The sequence below is a fragment of the Puntigrus tetrazona genome, chromosome 14 (assembly GCF_018831695.1).
Source record: "Puntigrus tetrazona isolate hp1 chromosome 14, ASM1883169v1, whole genome shotgun sequence".
Classification (NCBI taxonomy): Eukaryota; Metazoa; Chordata; class Actinopteri; order Cypriniformes; family Cyprinidae; genus Puntigrus; species Puntigrus tetrazona.
The window spans coordinates 18,264,589-18,281,282 of NC_056712.1; the positions used below are offsets into that span (position 1 = coordinate 18,264,589).

The following is a 16,694-nucleotide window of genomic DNA, read 5'->3' on the forward strand; positions in this document are numbered from 1 at the left end:
TTTTTTTATTTAATGTATCACAAACAACTGGAGAACTTCATAGGTTAAATCCCTTTTTTTTAATTAAAAAATAAAATTATGTTTGTTTTTTTTCTATGAAAACTCTTATTAACAAATTTAATTTAAATATTGTGATGGACATGGAGTCAAAAAGACAGAAGCGCTGCGTTATGAAAACACAGTACAAATCATGTACCCTTCATCCCTCTGTTTACACTGAGCTGAAGGCAAATTAAATGATGTCTTTTGATAACAGACGCCTGCTGTTATCTTCACCGCATCCATATTTTGCATTCATCCTTGCATGTAATGTATGTTCGGTCCAGCTGTCCAGAAAGGCTTTGCTGGAATATGTTTGCGTTGATCTCCTCCTCCTCCTCCTCCTCCTCCTCCATGTGGCAGGGTCATGAGATCACACAGGCTCTCCTCTTTCCCTGTCCTGTAATGTGGCCTAACAAGGGTTCACTGTAGACTTATTCATTCCGCCGGGGTCACACCGGGGCATTCAGTATGGCACGTCTCACACACGTCTAAACATCACCGCCAATGAAATATATTGCGGTTTAGGTTTAAGTGGTTGTGGAGTGCATTAAGCACTGAGAGGTTCAGCTGGACTTTTTTTTTTTTTCTAGCGAAAGTGTATGACTGATTGAACTTTTCCATACTGGCAAAAATTAAGGGAATCCTGAGAGGTCCACAAGAGCATGTTATGTTGACCTTTTCCCTCGAGGCATCGGCCTCAGTAACCTGATCCTGTTTCAGATACAAAGCTGCACAAATAGAGTCCCTCTTATTTTATTAAAACACACTCTCAGTCATTTCTTTAACTTTAAAAAGCACTATTATGGCTGATAATTATTTTATGAAGAGCAGCATTGCACTGAAAAATAAAAATACTTTGGACCGATTTTGATAGAAACATTAATTTGTCAAATAAATCTATGTTGATATAAAAGCATGTTTTAATAAAAATATTTACTTTTATTTTTAAAAGTATTTTACCAGTATTTTATGCATTGTATTATGTTTTAAAGTTAATGGAAATGTTTTTAAAATAATAGATAATGTAGTTCTTGCGTTTTTCTTTTCAGCGAGCCATAAATATTTAATTTTTTTAATTGATCCTTAATTCATTGATTTATTATTCTAAACAAATAATTTAAAATACAAATTATTTTCACATAATTGCATCCCAAAAGTTTTTCATTTGTGCATGAAATCTTTATTAGATTAGATTACTTACTATCAATAAAGTTCTGTGATTCTTTGATTCTTTTATTTTATTATATCACTATTATTCCTGTGGCCATTGTTTGCTTTTAGAGCAACATGAACAAAGCTGTTTTAAACTGAAAACCACGATTAGAGCCATACTAAAATGCACTTTAAATGAATGACATGTCCTTTTTTTAATGTGAGACGGCAGCTCTATCTAAACAGAAGTGAGCCATGATAACGGCATGTCCATTACTCTGGGATTTTTACAAGTATGAAGGACTTTAACAAATGAGATTAAAAGCCATTTTTCTCTGACGCTGGCATAAACACAGACAACGTGGGATGATGCAGTCCAAGAACATCTAAAAATAAAATAACTCTTGAGGTTGGGCACTGAACAGAGTACATTTAGATTTACATTTCCGCACGTCTGATTCATCAGCTGGACCGGAAAGATGCTCTCGGACTGTTTATAAAAGAGATTCCATGCAACTTATGGGGTAACCATGAAAATGTGCTTTTATACACAAAGCCACCTGTTATATCTTTCCTGTGGTATCAAAGAAGCACTAGTGTTTTCATACCTGTTATTTCTCTTTTTAAATATCGTTTAAGAGTCAACGTTGTCTTCTTGCTAAATTGTTTTCTGGCTACGGTTAAGCTGCTCTTGGAAGCAGGAAGTAATGCCAGACAGCAAGGAGTACCCCAAGGAGAGTGGAAAAACATACTTTATTGTTTCCTAACCTGTTCCCCATTCCCGCGGCCCGATACGGAAAGCTGCAGGATGCCGCATGGGCAGTTTTTCAATCCATTACAAATGATCCCGTCGACGCCCGAGCGTCGGATCAACAACGGAAAGGACAGATCATTCAAAAACGAGCGTGAAAAGGGAAACCGAGAAACTTCGAAAGGAGAGCTCACGGCAGATTAGCTCACAATGGGGTCGATATCAAACGGAATGGTAAAATGTTTTCGTTTGCTGGGCATCTGAAGCATCGAAGGATCAAAATACAAAGGGCAAATGGGTATTGCTTCTCCCTCTGGAGGTTTCAGAGTCGAGGAATGTGCTCTTCCCTGGATGAAGCCGAGCTGAACATTAAACACTAGGCCCCATGGCAACTCCTGGACATGGCCATAAAAAGTAATAGAAGAAACAGACCGCTAATGTGCCGTATTTCATTTCTGACATGAAATAACAAATACAAAATAGTGAGTAAATTGGACTGTCAGTCAACGTTGGGACTGTAGATTAAACACTTCGTATTGGAGATTCTCTTGTTTGTTGACAACGTTTTTAAATATGAAATGCTAGCTTCGGATAAGAACTGGATACTGGAAGTGTACTGCGTAAAATTTCAAAAACCTGTGTAAGATTTACGTTTATGATGTATGAAAAGGGAAATTGAAGCAACAGATTGTTGCAGACGGTTTCAAATGGCTCTCCGGGGGATGTCTTGCGATCAAAAACGTTCATATTTTCTACTTCGAATCAAATCAAAATGAGTCTCTCAGCATGCGATTACAGCAGGCGGGTTATTCACATCTAACTGGCCACTCTGGAAAATATTCTGGAAATGTTCTCTCGGCAACACAATAATAGAATATTTATCAATGATTCTTACTTTCTGATTCGGTTCGGGCCAGTCTACCATTTTGCAACTGATTTGAATCATTTCTTAAAACAAGTTAGATGCTTAACTATTTAAGACTAGTCTAAGCAGCTACCCCTTTCGCTGAAACGTGTTTGACAGGCTGCGTATACGATACGATGTTCGACGCGGCAGGCGTCTGCATCATAAAGGCCTACTGTAACATACAGCATCCTGGATCCCTGCCGCTTTTATGCAAGGAAAGAAAACCAAGATCGGAAAATAACCCCATTACGGTTCAGGTGGAGCTCAGCGGATGTTCCTGTTGTTCAACCAACTTCAAAAACAAAGCCGAAATATAATGCGCACAACGAGGGAAAATCCCTCCTAAAGCCACTCAGGAGGAATCACCTTTCTAAATACCGCACGGCTAATGGAGCATCGGCCGGTCTCGGGGATACGAGGAGCGGTCATTAAACGCCGCTGCTAGATTTATAGGGTAACCCCAAAATAGACCATGCGCCAGCCCTACTGTAAAGAAAATAAGAAGGAATAGCCTGTCCAAACATACCGTCTCCTGAAGGCGACACAGTGTTTGTTTTAGATCATCTCTTGTATTTTTGGCGAAATCCGCTGCATCAGTATTATTTATTTGAGTTTCTCACTTATTTATTGGTTTACGGTAGTGGATTCGACTGCGTAACTACCCACATGACTCCCACCACGCTAGATAAAATTGCTTTAAAAATTGCAACTGATGGAATGAAATGTTGTTTTTAAACGTCCAAGAGAAATATCAAGCGTTTGATCATGCAATTTGTTCAACTGGATTGGAAACCTGACCTCTTTACTGTATAATGAAATGCTTGAAATGTTGCGGTAAGGCATTCAGTAATGGATCCGATGCTCTTTGCCGTGCTTTTGTTGGGGGAAATAGAAAAGAAGATGGAGTTTTCTGTTTTTCTGGGATGTCAGTGCCGGTTTACAAAGTGGCATATTAAAAAAGGCATTCTTCGAATGTAAGTTGTTTTAAAAAGGTCTAAGCACACTTAGGTGAGGTTTTGGTGGTGGCTCGACAATGAGTATAAATAGTATACCAAATAAAAAAGATAAATGCTGGTATTGATACGCAAAGGTTGACTTATATATGACAAGCACGTGTTTGGCGTGCATATGATACGCCGTTTTCGCGTGCATGTGATACGAAATTTATTAGCGTGCATATGATACTCAGTTTTTGCGTACATATGACACGCATCTACCTCAAAACCCTAATCTAATTTTCTGCGTATCAGTACCACGAGTTTTTATTTGGCGAACTATTTACACGCACTTTAATGCGATCGGGCAGCATTTTCATGAGACTGGGCTCAGAATTTAGATCTATCACATACAGCAAGCATGCTAACCAAGAGACTTTAACAATTGCTACGATACCCCCATTATATGTAAGAATTCCAATAGTAGTCAAATATGTCGGATTATTAAAGAATCACAAATGTTGGGTTCAAAACAACCCAGTGTTTTTTTTTTTGTTTTTTTTGCAAATGCACTGCTGAGTAAATACAGGGGAGGACCCAAGCTGGTTTGCTTATTTTACCCAGCAGGGGTTACACGTTTAACCCATATGGCGGTTCATAATGACAATATTGATAAACTAATCTCTAAATAGCGACTATAATAGTGATAGTGTGTAACAGTGAACTAGAGCAGGCTATTGAGAGAATTTATTAATCTGATTGCACTTAGTTATGTATTCATTAAACTCATTAAAATTTTAAAAATCATTTTTTCAGTGCATTACGGCCATATTTAAAGTGATAGACATTTTTCACGAATATTGCAAATAACAGGCTACGGTACTTTTACACAGCCTACACAAAAATAAGATACTGAAGAGGCTATATTTACCGCACTTTATTTACTTTATGCACAATTGTCGGTTTAACTATGGGCTATCAATTGCAGCAGTAGTCTATAACGTGCTTGCAGTGTATTGGCCTATTGCAAATGAAAACCTTACCAGTGAGTTATTGCGTTGAGCGTTATAATCCAGTAACACGCATCAGCGTGCGAGTGAAGGTGTCGTGTTTCTGGTCGTCTCAAGCCCCTCCCTGAGCGCCGGGGTCTCGGTATTTAAGCCGGGTTCTGCCGCACGCGGCGCCGCTCTGGAGTGCGCTTGCAGGGACGCGAGATGAAGCGCCTAACTTTGTTCGCTCTGGCTATCACCTTAATCGCGACGGTTTTCGCCGCGAAAACCCCTTACCAAGCGGTTCTTCAGCACAGCAGGATAAGAGGAAGGACTCATGGGTGAGAGCCGTTCATACTTTTGAGTCTTTCATTGATTGTTATAAAGGCAGATGACTGCTGCGTGCACCGAATTTGATGTGAAAACACAAATAAAGTTATATACATGCGCAGAAAACTTGTCCTGCAGCATGCATTGAGCAGTTGGTGCATGTTAGGAGCATTTAAAGAAAAGCTTGATTTGATTTTGTGTTGCAGCCCTAATGTTTGTGCGATGCAGAAGATTCAAGGAACGGATAAGAAGTATTTCACCAACTGCAAGCAATGGTATCACCGTAAAATATGCGGCAAACCAACGTGAGTTACCACAGATATCTTAATACTGAAAATATCTATCTATCTATCCATATGTCTATCTAACAGGATAACAGTGTTTTGCAGAGGTATTATTGTACTGTGGCTTCAATGAATAGTTCTCAGATAAAATACCATTGTCTTTTTAAGCCGCTGAGGAAAAACTCTCTCAGGACATAACTGGATGGAAAATGTTTCAGCATTTGTCATGCAAGAGTCTTTTTCCCACATTTGTGCAACTATAGATTACATTTTATTACTTTTTTCATCTACACTACCCCGAATGTGCCGAGATATATGCGTGTGAATAAATTTATATGGAAAAATTAATAGACCGCAAACACCTTTCTAACGGTAAGCATCATATTTGCTTTGAAGAGCGGGACAGGTTGTCATAAAATATTATTATTATCCTGTGCAGTGGATGGAGGTAGACAACTTTAGTGAAGCATATTCTAAAATGATAACCCTTTGAAGACTCTTAATGTGTTAACGAAGCCTTCACGAGTTGAAGAGCACATCTTTCAGTCAGTACTATCCATCAGCTGTGTAGCGGGTAAAGTTTTATTTACATAGAAAGGGTATTTGAGTTCAAGTTGACAGTAGATATAGAAGAACGTTGTGCAGTAATAGTTTCCATATGTCTCTTGGTAATTGGCTTCGGTCTTCGTGGGGTTAAATTGCCTAACATCCTGAACAGTGTATTAGCGCATGGCGGACAAATCTGAGTGCCGTTCTGTCTGAAAGCTCTTCAGCTCACTAAGACCTGGATCACAATTACAACTTGTTTGACTGACATCCACTCGACGTCCCCACAGGGGGAAAAGGTGTTATCGGTTACAGGAACATACCACAGACTGCATGTCCAGTGATGCAGAAGTTAAACTTTGAACACATTTAATGGGAGGGTGTAAATGAAGATTTTTGGCACAATGCGTGGCATGGATGCTTATTAAGTATGCTGGAAACTGGAATGGAGTCTGGAATGCTTATTTGCGTCTAGATTTGGAGACATTATGTAACAGATTAATGTTGCTTACGTAAGGTACGCCAACAAGTGTTGGGGGCTGTTTGGTGTGCAAAAGTTTTTGAATATCCCAGTGTATTCTGGTTAGGTGATACTTTGTGATATCCTAAGTCAAAAGATTACAAATACATTATAAATGTTAAAATTATGACATATGATTGCAATTTAAAATAACTTTGTACAGTTTGGGGAAATTCAGGTACTTTTGATCAATTTAATGTGTTCTACTGAGTATTTGTTTGTTTTAATGGTCTTACTGACCCCAAACTTTTGATTGGTAGTATACTTAAAAAAAATGCATATTGTGGAAGAATGACTACTTTTTTGCCCCAGTTCGTCTTTTAATTAATTGATTTTTTTGGTAATGCGTTATTTTTTTATTTCTTCCAAATGCCATCTGTTCGGCAATTCCTGCCCAAGAACAAGATTTAAATCGCACAGGAAAATCTTGAGACACAGAAGGACTTGTTTTATTCATCTCCCCATGTTTAAACAGAGTTTCTTTCATAGCCGTTCTCAAGAAAGCGAGAAGGAAGTCAGAGCTGCTCCGGGTGCTTGGATGCTTTTCGGAAATGACTTCAGTTGGGACTCCTGAAAGTCTTACATCCCCAAGCACACACAAATCATTGAGACCAGGTTTCAAGGAGTTTTCCATTCACTCTGATGTCTGTGAGAAAAAAATGTCGAGCCTTGCGGTGAAAGGATGTACCTTACTCAGGAAAGCCCAAGGTTGGGTTCTGTGACACTTAAGTTCACTTGATTTACAGACTTTCTTTGGGGTTTCGAAGTTTGGGGTTGGGGGAATTTTGTGGGAACAATTGCACTCTTTGTATGGTTGGTTCATAAAGGTCAGTGCTGTGGAACAGGATGTTTCCAGGTCACTTGAGGAGAGACCAATAACTTCTTTTCACAAATGACTCCCCAGTGCTCTCTTTTTGCTAGCCACCTGGTTCGGGCACTTTTTTAACAGAAACGCTTTTTGCTGACCATTAGTGATTGTAATGGTTATATTGATATATATTGGTGATAATATGGTTGGATGATTTCAGCAAGCCATTAAAACATGATTACCATTTATGCCTTTTCTTCCGTTTAAGAAGAAGTTGACCAGAAAATGATATTGCCATAAGGAAGTGAGACGTTTTAGAAAATGCAAATGATGAATCAGATGACCACCCGCACGCTAAATATAGATTTCAACATAATACAGTTTTCACAATGCTTCTTGGAACCGCTCGTCGCCACTTGAAAGCGCACGATATGTAACTTTTGCGGCCTAGCTGTTTATTTTGTCAGAAATCCATGGCTACCATCTTTGCTTATGTTGGCAGAGGACAAACAGGAGTTGAGTTACCATCTGTTTTGATAATCAGTTCAATCTGCTTTCCTCTTCCGTGTGTTTTACAAGTCCGTCCCATGCCTGAATGTTAGGATTGTTGCCTTTGTTTAGATTTGCCTTCTAGTTTTCCACCCTATCACCGTCTTAAGATGCTGCGGGTTGCTCAAGATAGTATGCTAACAATTTGTTGAGATCGGTATGTCAACAGCCTTTAAAAAATATAAACTTCGTCTCTAAATCCATACCATGGAATATATCATCAAAGTATCCTCAAGTGTTCCTCGCCAAAATATCTTATGTCAAACAACTCTAAGTCATGATATGGGAAGAAAAAGAATTATGCAATAGAAAATTCTTGTGTTGCGTAAGTATAGTTAAAATAGGCAGAAATATATATTTTCATTCAAGTTGACAGACTAGTAATGGCTCCGAAATGGATTTATTCAGTCTCAGTACAAGCACTGTATCACTGTTAAACCCAATTACCCGTGAAATAACACATCATTTATTTCTTGGAAAAACAAGCCCTTTTTAGGATTGTGTTTGCAATAGTAAACTGGTAAAACGTGATTATTCATATAAATATTAACCGCATTAGTAAGAGATCGTAACATTTTTCAGAAAAGGAAACGTCTAAGGGAAAGCTATACGTCAATCTTCAGTATCCCGATTATTGCACCTTTGCATGGTGGTTTCTAGGAATTTCCCATTGTTTTTATTGGCAGGGCCACTGGTGTTAGAGTTCCCTCTCAGGAGTTTCCCTGGCCCATACCGTACCTCTGAATTCTTTAACTACCAAAGGAAATTAGATTTTATGACCATCTAAGACCAACTCGAGCACAGACCTTATTTATTATGGAAATACCTGGCACTAAATAAAAAGAAGTAGTACAGTATAGCTTAAGCCATGCACTTTAAAACGCATCGAGGAGTGTGTTGGTTGTCACAGCCCTCCCAGTAATAAAGAGAGAAATATAGACCTGATTTCCTGCAGAGGTTCCTCAAGAACTCCCATTTCCGATGAGATCTGTACAGAATCTTCTGTGAAACCCAATGAAGCAATGTTTTTTAACATTTCTTTGTAGGGTGGTCAGCTATGAGTGCTGTCCTGGATATGAGAAGGTGATTGGAGAAAAAGGCTGCCCGGCAGGTAAGTCATTATAAATTGTCTGCATGAAATTTTTTTTTTTTTATGATGGTATAACAATAAAAACTGGATTTATTTTTCAAAGCTCTGCCTCTGGTGAACATCTATAAAACCTTGGGTGTGGTTGGAGCCACGACTACCAAGATGTACTCCGAAAGAGCGAAACTGCAGGAGGAGATCGAAGGTCCCGGCAGCTTCACATTCTTTGCTCCAAGCAATGAGGCTTGGGCTGCGCTTCCCACTGTGAGTTCCCACTAGTGCATCACCATAGATCATGTAGAAGAAATAAAGAGTTTCCTGTCAAGGCAGAGCTCCCAAAAAACCATGTAAAAACAGCAAAAATTTCAAGATGAGCTCAGTGTCATTTCAAAATGTGCTGTAGGAAATTCTGGATGCCCTGGTGAGCAACGTCAACATCGAACTCCTCAACGCTCTGCACTACCACATGATCAACAAACGCTTGACCTCTGACGACCTTAAGCATGGCTCTTTGTTCTCCTCCATGTATCAGGACTTTGATGTTCATATCCACCATTATTCTAATGGAGTAAGTCCAGTTTGGTTGCTGCTTGAACCAACAAGAGTCTTGTTTAGACGTTCTGAATGGAAATATGTGAAATACTTTCTCCATGGTTATTTAACGCTGTGCCAACTAGTGTATATTCCAAAGGTTTCGTGCATTTTACCAATCACTCGTTTTGTTGCAGGTTGTGACAGTGAACTGTGCAAGGCTTGTGAAAACAGACCAGCATGCCACCAATGGAATTGTGCATGTTGTTGACAGAGTCATCACCGCCATTACCAACAATGTCAACTCTTTGATTGACACAGATGATGACCTGGACACACTACGGGTAGCTCTTATATGGTTATTGAGGGAATTTGCTGGCCCGGTAGGCATTTAGTAGTGTAAATAGTGCAAAGTCCATTATATGACCTCTTTTGCTTTTGACTTAGACTGCGGTTGCTGCCGCTGGTCTCACCAATCTGTTGGAGAACGAGGGTTCCTACACCATCTTTGCTCCAACCAATGAAGCCTTTGAGAAGATTCCTCCAGAAACGCTGACCAGAATTTTGGGAGACCCTGTTGCTCTCAAAGGTACTTTATTCAGCGATTTTGCTTTTATTTCCAAATGCGATGCATTTCTGAGTGAAACTGGATATTCAATGAGAATAAAAAATTGTGCGTGGGATTTAATTGTATCCGCTGGGAATTGATTGGATTGCGAAAAGTAGGACGTTTGTCTATAGCAAAATGGAGCCAGGTGCTTGGAAGAAGCCACTGAAATCATAATTTTAGCCAAGCAGGAAAATCGTTTCAGCATCCAAGCAAGCTATTAGACAGTGCTAAAAGATCGTGAAGACAAACGTTTGGTTAAGAATAAAGCACACTTGTGAATCATGTGTGATAAGAGCAGAATCATGCAGAAAAATAGGAACTATTTGGTTTCAGTTGAGTCTGAGTTCATCCCAGATGTTGCAACAACAGTTACATTTTTTTGTGTGTTTCCAGAGCAGTTGCCATGGTAATCTGCTCGTTACTTTTTGGTCTCTGTCCACTTTAGATCTGCTGAATTACCACATCCTGAAGAACCTGCACTGCGCTGAGTCTATTGTGGCTGGAACACCTCTGGAGACCCTGCAGGGGACCGTTCTGGAAGTCGGCTGCGACGGCGACGAGATGACCATCAACGGCAAAGCCATCGTCACGCAGAGAGATAAGCTTGGAACCAATGGAGTCATTCACTACGTCAATGAACTTCTTATCCCTGACTCAGGTTTGATCTTTAAAAGATTTTAGGGCCAGATTTACTAAGCAGGGCAAATTAGTGCGAGAGCGCAATCCCATAAAAGCGCAGATGGAAGTGGAAAGTTCAATGCATGAAATGAAGAACAGACACAGCTGGATCATTTCTATAATGACCAGCGTGATCTACCAAGAACCGTGCAAATTAGTTAAATCAGCTTTAAGACATGCTTTTTTGGCAGTTAAATTACAGCCCAAAAACCAACAAAGCGACTAGATCAAACCTTAGCAAAACTTCCATGATTCATTTAAATGTTTTTCTGCCATGAATTTTGCCTTTGCGAGGGAGACTCCAACAAATGCATAAAAAAACTGTCCATGCCTTTTCAGCATAAATTTTTCACTGCGTGCCTTTAGTAAATCCTGACAGTAGTTTTTAAATGCCAGAAGTGGGTTTGCGCTGGTGCAAACTGTTAGTAAATCTGGCCTAAATGTCAATATCATGACACAGTTTTTAGGTTTATTTAGTTTATGTAATATATATGTGCTGTGTATATTTGTTATGTGAATATAAATACATACGTGTGTATATCTTTCAGAAAAATGCTATATTTATATATTAAATATATTTATTTATAATATAAATTATATGAATATAAATATAGACATGTAAATACATGTAATTATTTTCAAAATATATACTGTATGTGTGTGTATTTATATATGCTTAATAAATATTCACATTAAACTTTTATTTTGGATGCGATAAATCGCGATTAATCATTTGACAGCACTAATATGCATACATATACATTATGCATATCATTTTAAATATTTGTAACGCTGTACTGTCTTTTTATTTGTTGATTTATGTTTAGCCAAGACCCTCATGGAGCTCGCAGAGGGATCCGTTGTTACTACAGCCTCCAAGCTCTTTAAAGATGCCGGTCTTACTGATCATCTCATTGGCTCCGAGGCTGTGACTTTGTTAGCTCCACTGAACGATGCTTTTAAAGGTCGGATCACTCCGTTTCCTTTGAGCTACGGTAGCAACTGATCCTTAAGAAACTCTGAAATAACCGCAATTGTGTAATTTGCCCGCAGACAAGAGTTTGGCCATGACGCCCGACCTGAAGAAACTGCTGAGAAACCACATTCTCAAGGAGAAGTTTTCCTCTAAGGGCCTTTACCATGGGCAGGAGTTGGAGACCCTTGGTGGATTGAAACTGAGAGTGTTTGTGTTCAGAAATGTAAGTCTCGAATTATACATACGGGGAATAATTCCACAGAAACCCAAATCCCGGCTGCTGTTTTGAAATGAAACGTTGACATCTCTCTATACCGAACAAAATCCTATCACAACAGATCGATACTTTCGCATTCACGAACGGTGGCGAAGGAAATAAATCCTTCTTGACGACATATTGCGTTTTGAAACTCCCCATTTCCCATCCCAATCCGTCAAACACTCACAAGAGCCACGTTTTTTTATTCCTAGCCATGTTGTAGCTGGCAGCGCCGCTGGTATCGTTCAGTCTGCTTTCTCACATTTCTGCTTTGTAATGGAATTCGCAGACCACCGGAAACCTCTCCTTTGGATCACCTTAACGTTTTCCACAGCCCACTCCGTGCATCATCTGTCTTGTGAGAAAAGAGAGCTTTGACACAAATGCTCTGATCTGTATATCCAATAATCTTAACCGTTTCACTCTGCAGAACCTGTGCATTGAGAACGGCTGCATTGCTGCACATGACAAAAATGGCCGCTTTGCGAACATGTTCATCATTGACAAGATCCTGGCCCCTCCCATGGGAACGGTCATGGACGTCCTGAAGGCAGATGATCGCTTCAGGTAAGCACTGTGATGATAATCCTCACGGTTATGCCTTAAAGGGACAGTTAATTAAATTCTGCTATCAATTTCTCACCTGAATGTCATTTCGAAGCAGTATGGCTTTCCGCTGTATATTCAGTATTAGGAGATAAGAACATCTTGAATTCGAATCACGTGTGGCCCCACTGATGTGAATGGCATTTGGTCAGAAGACAGATGTAAACAAACTGCATTTGGCGACAAAAGGCGCCGGCAAGAAAAAGCTATTTAGTGGTGTAGTCTAAGTTTATGGTGTTTTTACGCTGCTTTTTAGAGCTTGACAGCCCAAATGCCATGCCTTTTTATTATCTGGAAACAAGACAACATTTTTAAATTCACTTTTTGTATTCCACATAAGACATGTAGCTGTATGGGCTTGGAACAGCGTTATTTTAGTATCTATGAGATTCATTTTCTATTTTCATATTTTGATTTCTTAAAGTAAATCTTTAAGATTTAAAACCTTAAATATTTAGTAATTTTGTATATATTTTTAATTTAGTCAAAATCATTTACTATCCCATTATTATATTATTTTATTCCATATTTATACATTTCCATATCAGTTTTAGCTTTTGTTTTGCTACCTTTAAGTACAATGCAAACTAAACTGAAAATAATTTTAATTAAATTGAATATATATTATTTAATTCCTATTTATTATTATTTCATTATATATATATATATATATATATATATATATATATATATATATATATATATATATATATTAGTTATTATATACTAAGTTTATATACTATACTTTATATACTAACTTAGTTTTATATAACTAACATTTATTTTATTTCAAGTAATTCTTTATGTTTTTAGTTAAATAATTACCCTGTTCTTTCTTTTCCTATTTTTTTATTTACTTTAAATACGGTGCTTATGACCATTTAAGCCATTCTGAAAGCATTTCAGAGTACAAAAGGTTTAACCTCACATCAGCGGCGATTTAACAAAAATACCCTATAAAAACCTAGAAGAAAATGTTTTCCACCATAAAGGGCATAACTGTTTTCACAGTCTTATTGAAAGGAAAATTGCAGCTGCCGTTTCTCGCCCACATTCAGTGTCAGTCTCTCAAAACCTTGCGTGTTCGAACTCGAGGCTGTAATTACCTCAGATTTCTAATGACCTGGGTAGATTCTGAGCTGTCAGTCTAGCTGTCTTCTAGCGCCTAAAGATACACTCCTAATAACGTGCCTTAATGAGCTCTCATCCGTGCAGCACTTTGGTCGGCGCCATTCAGAGGGCAGGCCTGACGGAGCTCCTGAACAAAAAAGGGACCTACACCTTCTTCGCCCCGACCAATGCCGCTTTCAGCGCAATGCCCCCCGCAGACCTCAACAAGCTCATGAGTAATGTCTCCTGCGTCGGCACATGTGTTAGAAAAGCAGATGTTCAGTGCGTCAATACACAGATTCGTTTATGTGCGGCATATACCTGACATCTGCTGTGTCCTTGCTTTTCTGTACGCAGGAGACCCCAAGGAGCTGGCAAACCTTCTGAGATACCACATTGGTGAGGAGTTCCTGGTCAGCGGCGCGGTGACCTCCCATACCAGAGTGAAGCCCATGACAGGAGATAAACTGGAGTTAGGCACTGTCAGTACTCAACTATCAGTTTCATCTCGTTATTGAGTCGATAAACTTACTAAGTCTAAACTTTTAAACGGTAGAACATCACTGGAAAAAAAAACACGATTCGTTAAATTTACCATTACAAGGTAAGTGGTTGCAAACAATTTATTTTAGCTACATATTTAGGTCATTTTTTGCAACCACTTAACTTTTCAGTATACACTATGCTCAGTTTCCCCAAAAATTCAAATTTACGTCATTATTTGCTCAATTTTAAGTATACATATATATTATATATATATATATATATATATATATATATATATATATATATATATATATGCTGTTATTCTGTGAAACACACACAAAAATGGTTCGTTTACATAGAAACGTATAAACATATTCTTTGCTTGTTTATTTATACTTTTAAACTTTAAATTTTTTTAATTTTGTCAAAATCATTTTATCCATTATTATATTATTTTATTCCATATTTATACATTTCTATATCAGTTTTAGCTTTTGTTTTGCTACCTTTAAGTACAATGCAAACTAAACTGAAAATAATTTAAATTAAATTGAATATATATTATTTATTTATTATTATTTTATTATTTATATATATATATATATATATATATATATATATATATATATATATATATATATATATATATATTAGTTTTATATATAACATTTATTTTATTTCAAGTAATTCTTTATGTTTTTAGTTAAATAATTACCCTGTTCTTTCTTTTCCTATTTTTTTATTTACTGAAACTATTCCTTATATAAAAGATGAATCACTCTTAACCGGCATTCTGTGGAAACGGTTCTTTAATATCTATCTTTTTGTTTACAGCAGAAAAAAAACACAAGTTTAACCTTTAATTTCTTTTTAAGAAATGCTGTAACCTTATAAGCATTAAGTAAGCGTTCATAAATTATTCAGTGATAATCCTTACAGTACCTTCTGATTTTGTCCTCCCCTTCAGCGTAACTCCACCGTATACGTGAACAGGGTTCCTGTTGTCCAGACTGATCTGATGGCCACCAATGGAGTTGTGCACGCCGTTGATGCAATCATAAAGCCCCTGCGTAAGTCATGAATCGGTTTTTCTTAGCCGCCACGATAAAAGCAATCTTATTTCAGCGCTTCATAACAGCGTGGCATGCCTTTTTGCTGCAGCTCCTAAAATCGTGAACGACCAGGCCGAAGGCTCCACGATCAGACGCACCTCCGCTGTGAGGGTGAGTACGCCGTCGGCTATTACCTGCCAGCTGATATTCAATTGCTTTTTGAATTGTCAAAATAAATGAAATATATCTAACTCTCAAATTTCTGATCCCAGGCTGGGACTCAAGTAGTGAAAAACGGTATGCATGCACTTTTTTTCCACATAGATGCAATTAACAAACCGTTTGCGCCGAAGAAAACAAATAATACATATTTCTTGCCGCATTACAGATGATCTCTTCCAGAAGGTCCTGAGAAGTCACAGCAGCAGACCGATGTCTCAGTAAACAGAGCTCTGCGAAGTAAAACTGTAGTTCGTTTGAAACTCTGCCACTTCAAAAGGATGGGAGCACACGGTGGAGAGATAATTAAAGGCTAAGGAAATCCAGGGCGACGAAGTACATAACGCTGAAAATGGAAAACGGTTCAGCATTGCAAGATTGTGACTTTTTTTCATCTGGACGAATTTTTCAAATTCACGACAGCGATTTGTTACGTTTTGGATATTCATTCAGCTCCCGTTGTCTGAATTATTTGAATCGGATGTCGGTTAACATTTTGTATTTCTTTTTTATCGTTTTTTGTAATGATTTGGTTGTTGTATTTGATATAGCATGTTTGCATGGTTTAAGCTGGAACGAATGCTATTTGGGCACATATAAAAAAAAAAAAAAAAAAAAAAAAACACAGACCAAATTTATGTCTTCATTTCCCGTGGTCTACAATGTAAACGTGCGCAGATTATCTGCTATATTACACCAAAGATGTTTTGCGAAGAACCAAAGATCACTGTCTGCATATTTCTTAATAAACGTGACCGTTTTGTAGCCACAGAGTTATAGTTTACGTATAACTAGCCGGTGCCCTTGAATGTAGTTTGCTCTGTCTGTTACGAGCCGGTTTGTCAGTTCACAATGTGGTGGATGTCATAATGTGGTGATTAATGTGTGGCGATTAAAAGTCTCACTCGGATGATAATTTAAAAGTCTGCTTGTTCCCATTATTCATGACTAAATAATCTCTCCGCATTCTCTCGTTCTGCTCATTTTATCCCTTCAAACTCATCTTTGATCAAATATAAACACCTTAATTTCATGCCTTTAAAATGCATTTAAAAAGGCAAGTATAGGCCTAGCTAAACACGCAGGTTTCTACAAAAAAATATATTTCTAGCCCATGAATTTACACTGTACTTACATATTGCATAAATGTTAAAACGTCAATGTTTTATTAATGTATGTGTACAGGCTGATGATTATGACTATAATTTAAGTACCAAAAAACAAGGTAGATTTAACAAATTGCTTATTTTCGTGGCGCAAACGGGTT

General features: G+C 38.0%; 1 protein-coding gene across 1 annotated transcript; it reads left to right on the forward strand.

Moving 5' to 3' along the window:
* Nucleotides 1-4,956: 4,956 nt before the first annotated feature.
* On the forward strand, nucleotides 4,957-16,343 carry tgfbi (transforming growth factor, beta-induced). Its single transcript, XM_043257862.1, has 17 exons — nucleotides 4,957-5,117; nucleotides 5,313-5,411; nucleotides 8,860-8,924; nucleotides 9,007-9,164; nucleotides 9,304-9,468; nucleotides 9,629-9,775; nucleotides 9,879-10,020; nucleotides 10,487-10,699; nucleotides 11,547-11,684; nucleotides 11,773-11,918; nucleotides 12,385-12,521; nucleotides 13,776-13,906; nucleotides 14,028-14,152; nucleotides 15,124-15,226; nucleotides 15,318-15,379; nucleotides 15,481-15,505; nucleotides 15,597-16,343. Exons 1-17 carry the CDS (start codon nucleotides 5,002-5,004, stop codon nucleotides 15,650-15,652), a joined length of 2,028 nt encoding a protein of 675 aa, XP_043113797.1. The 5' UTR covers nucleotides 4,957-5,001; the 3' UTR covers nucleotides 15,653-16,343.
* Nucleotides 16,344-16,694: the final 351 nt, after the last annotated feature.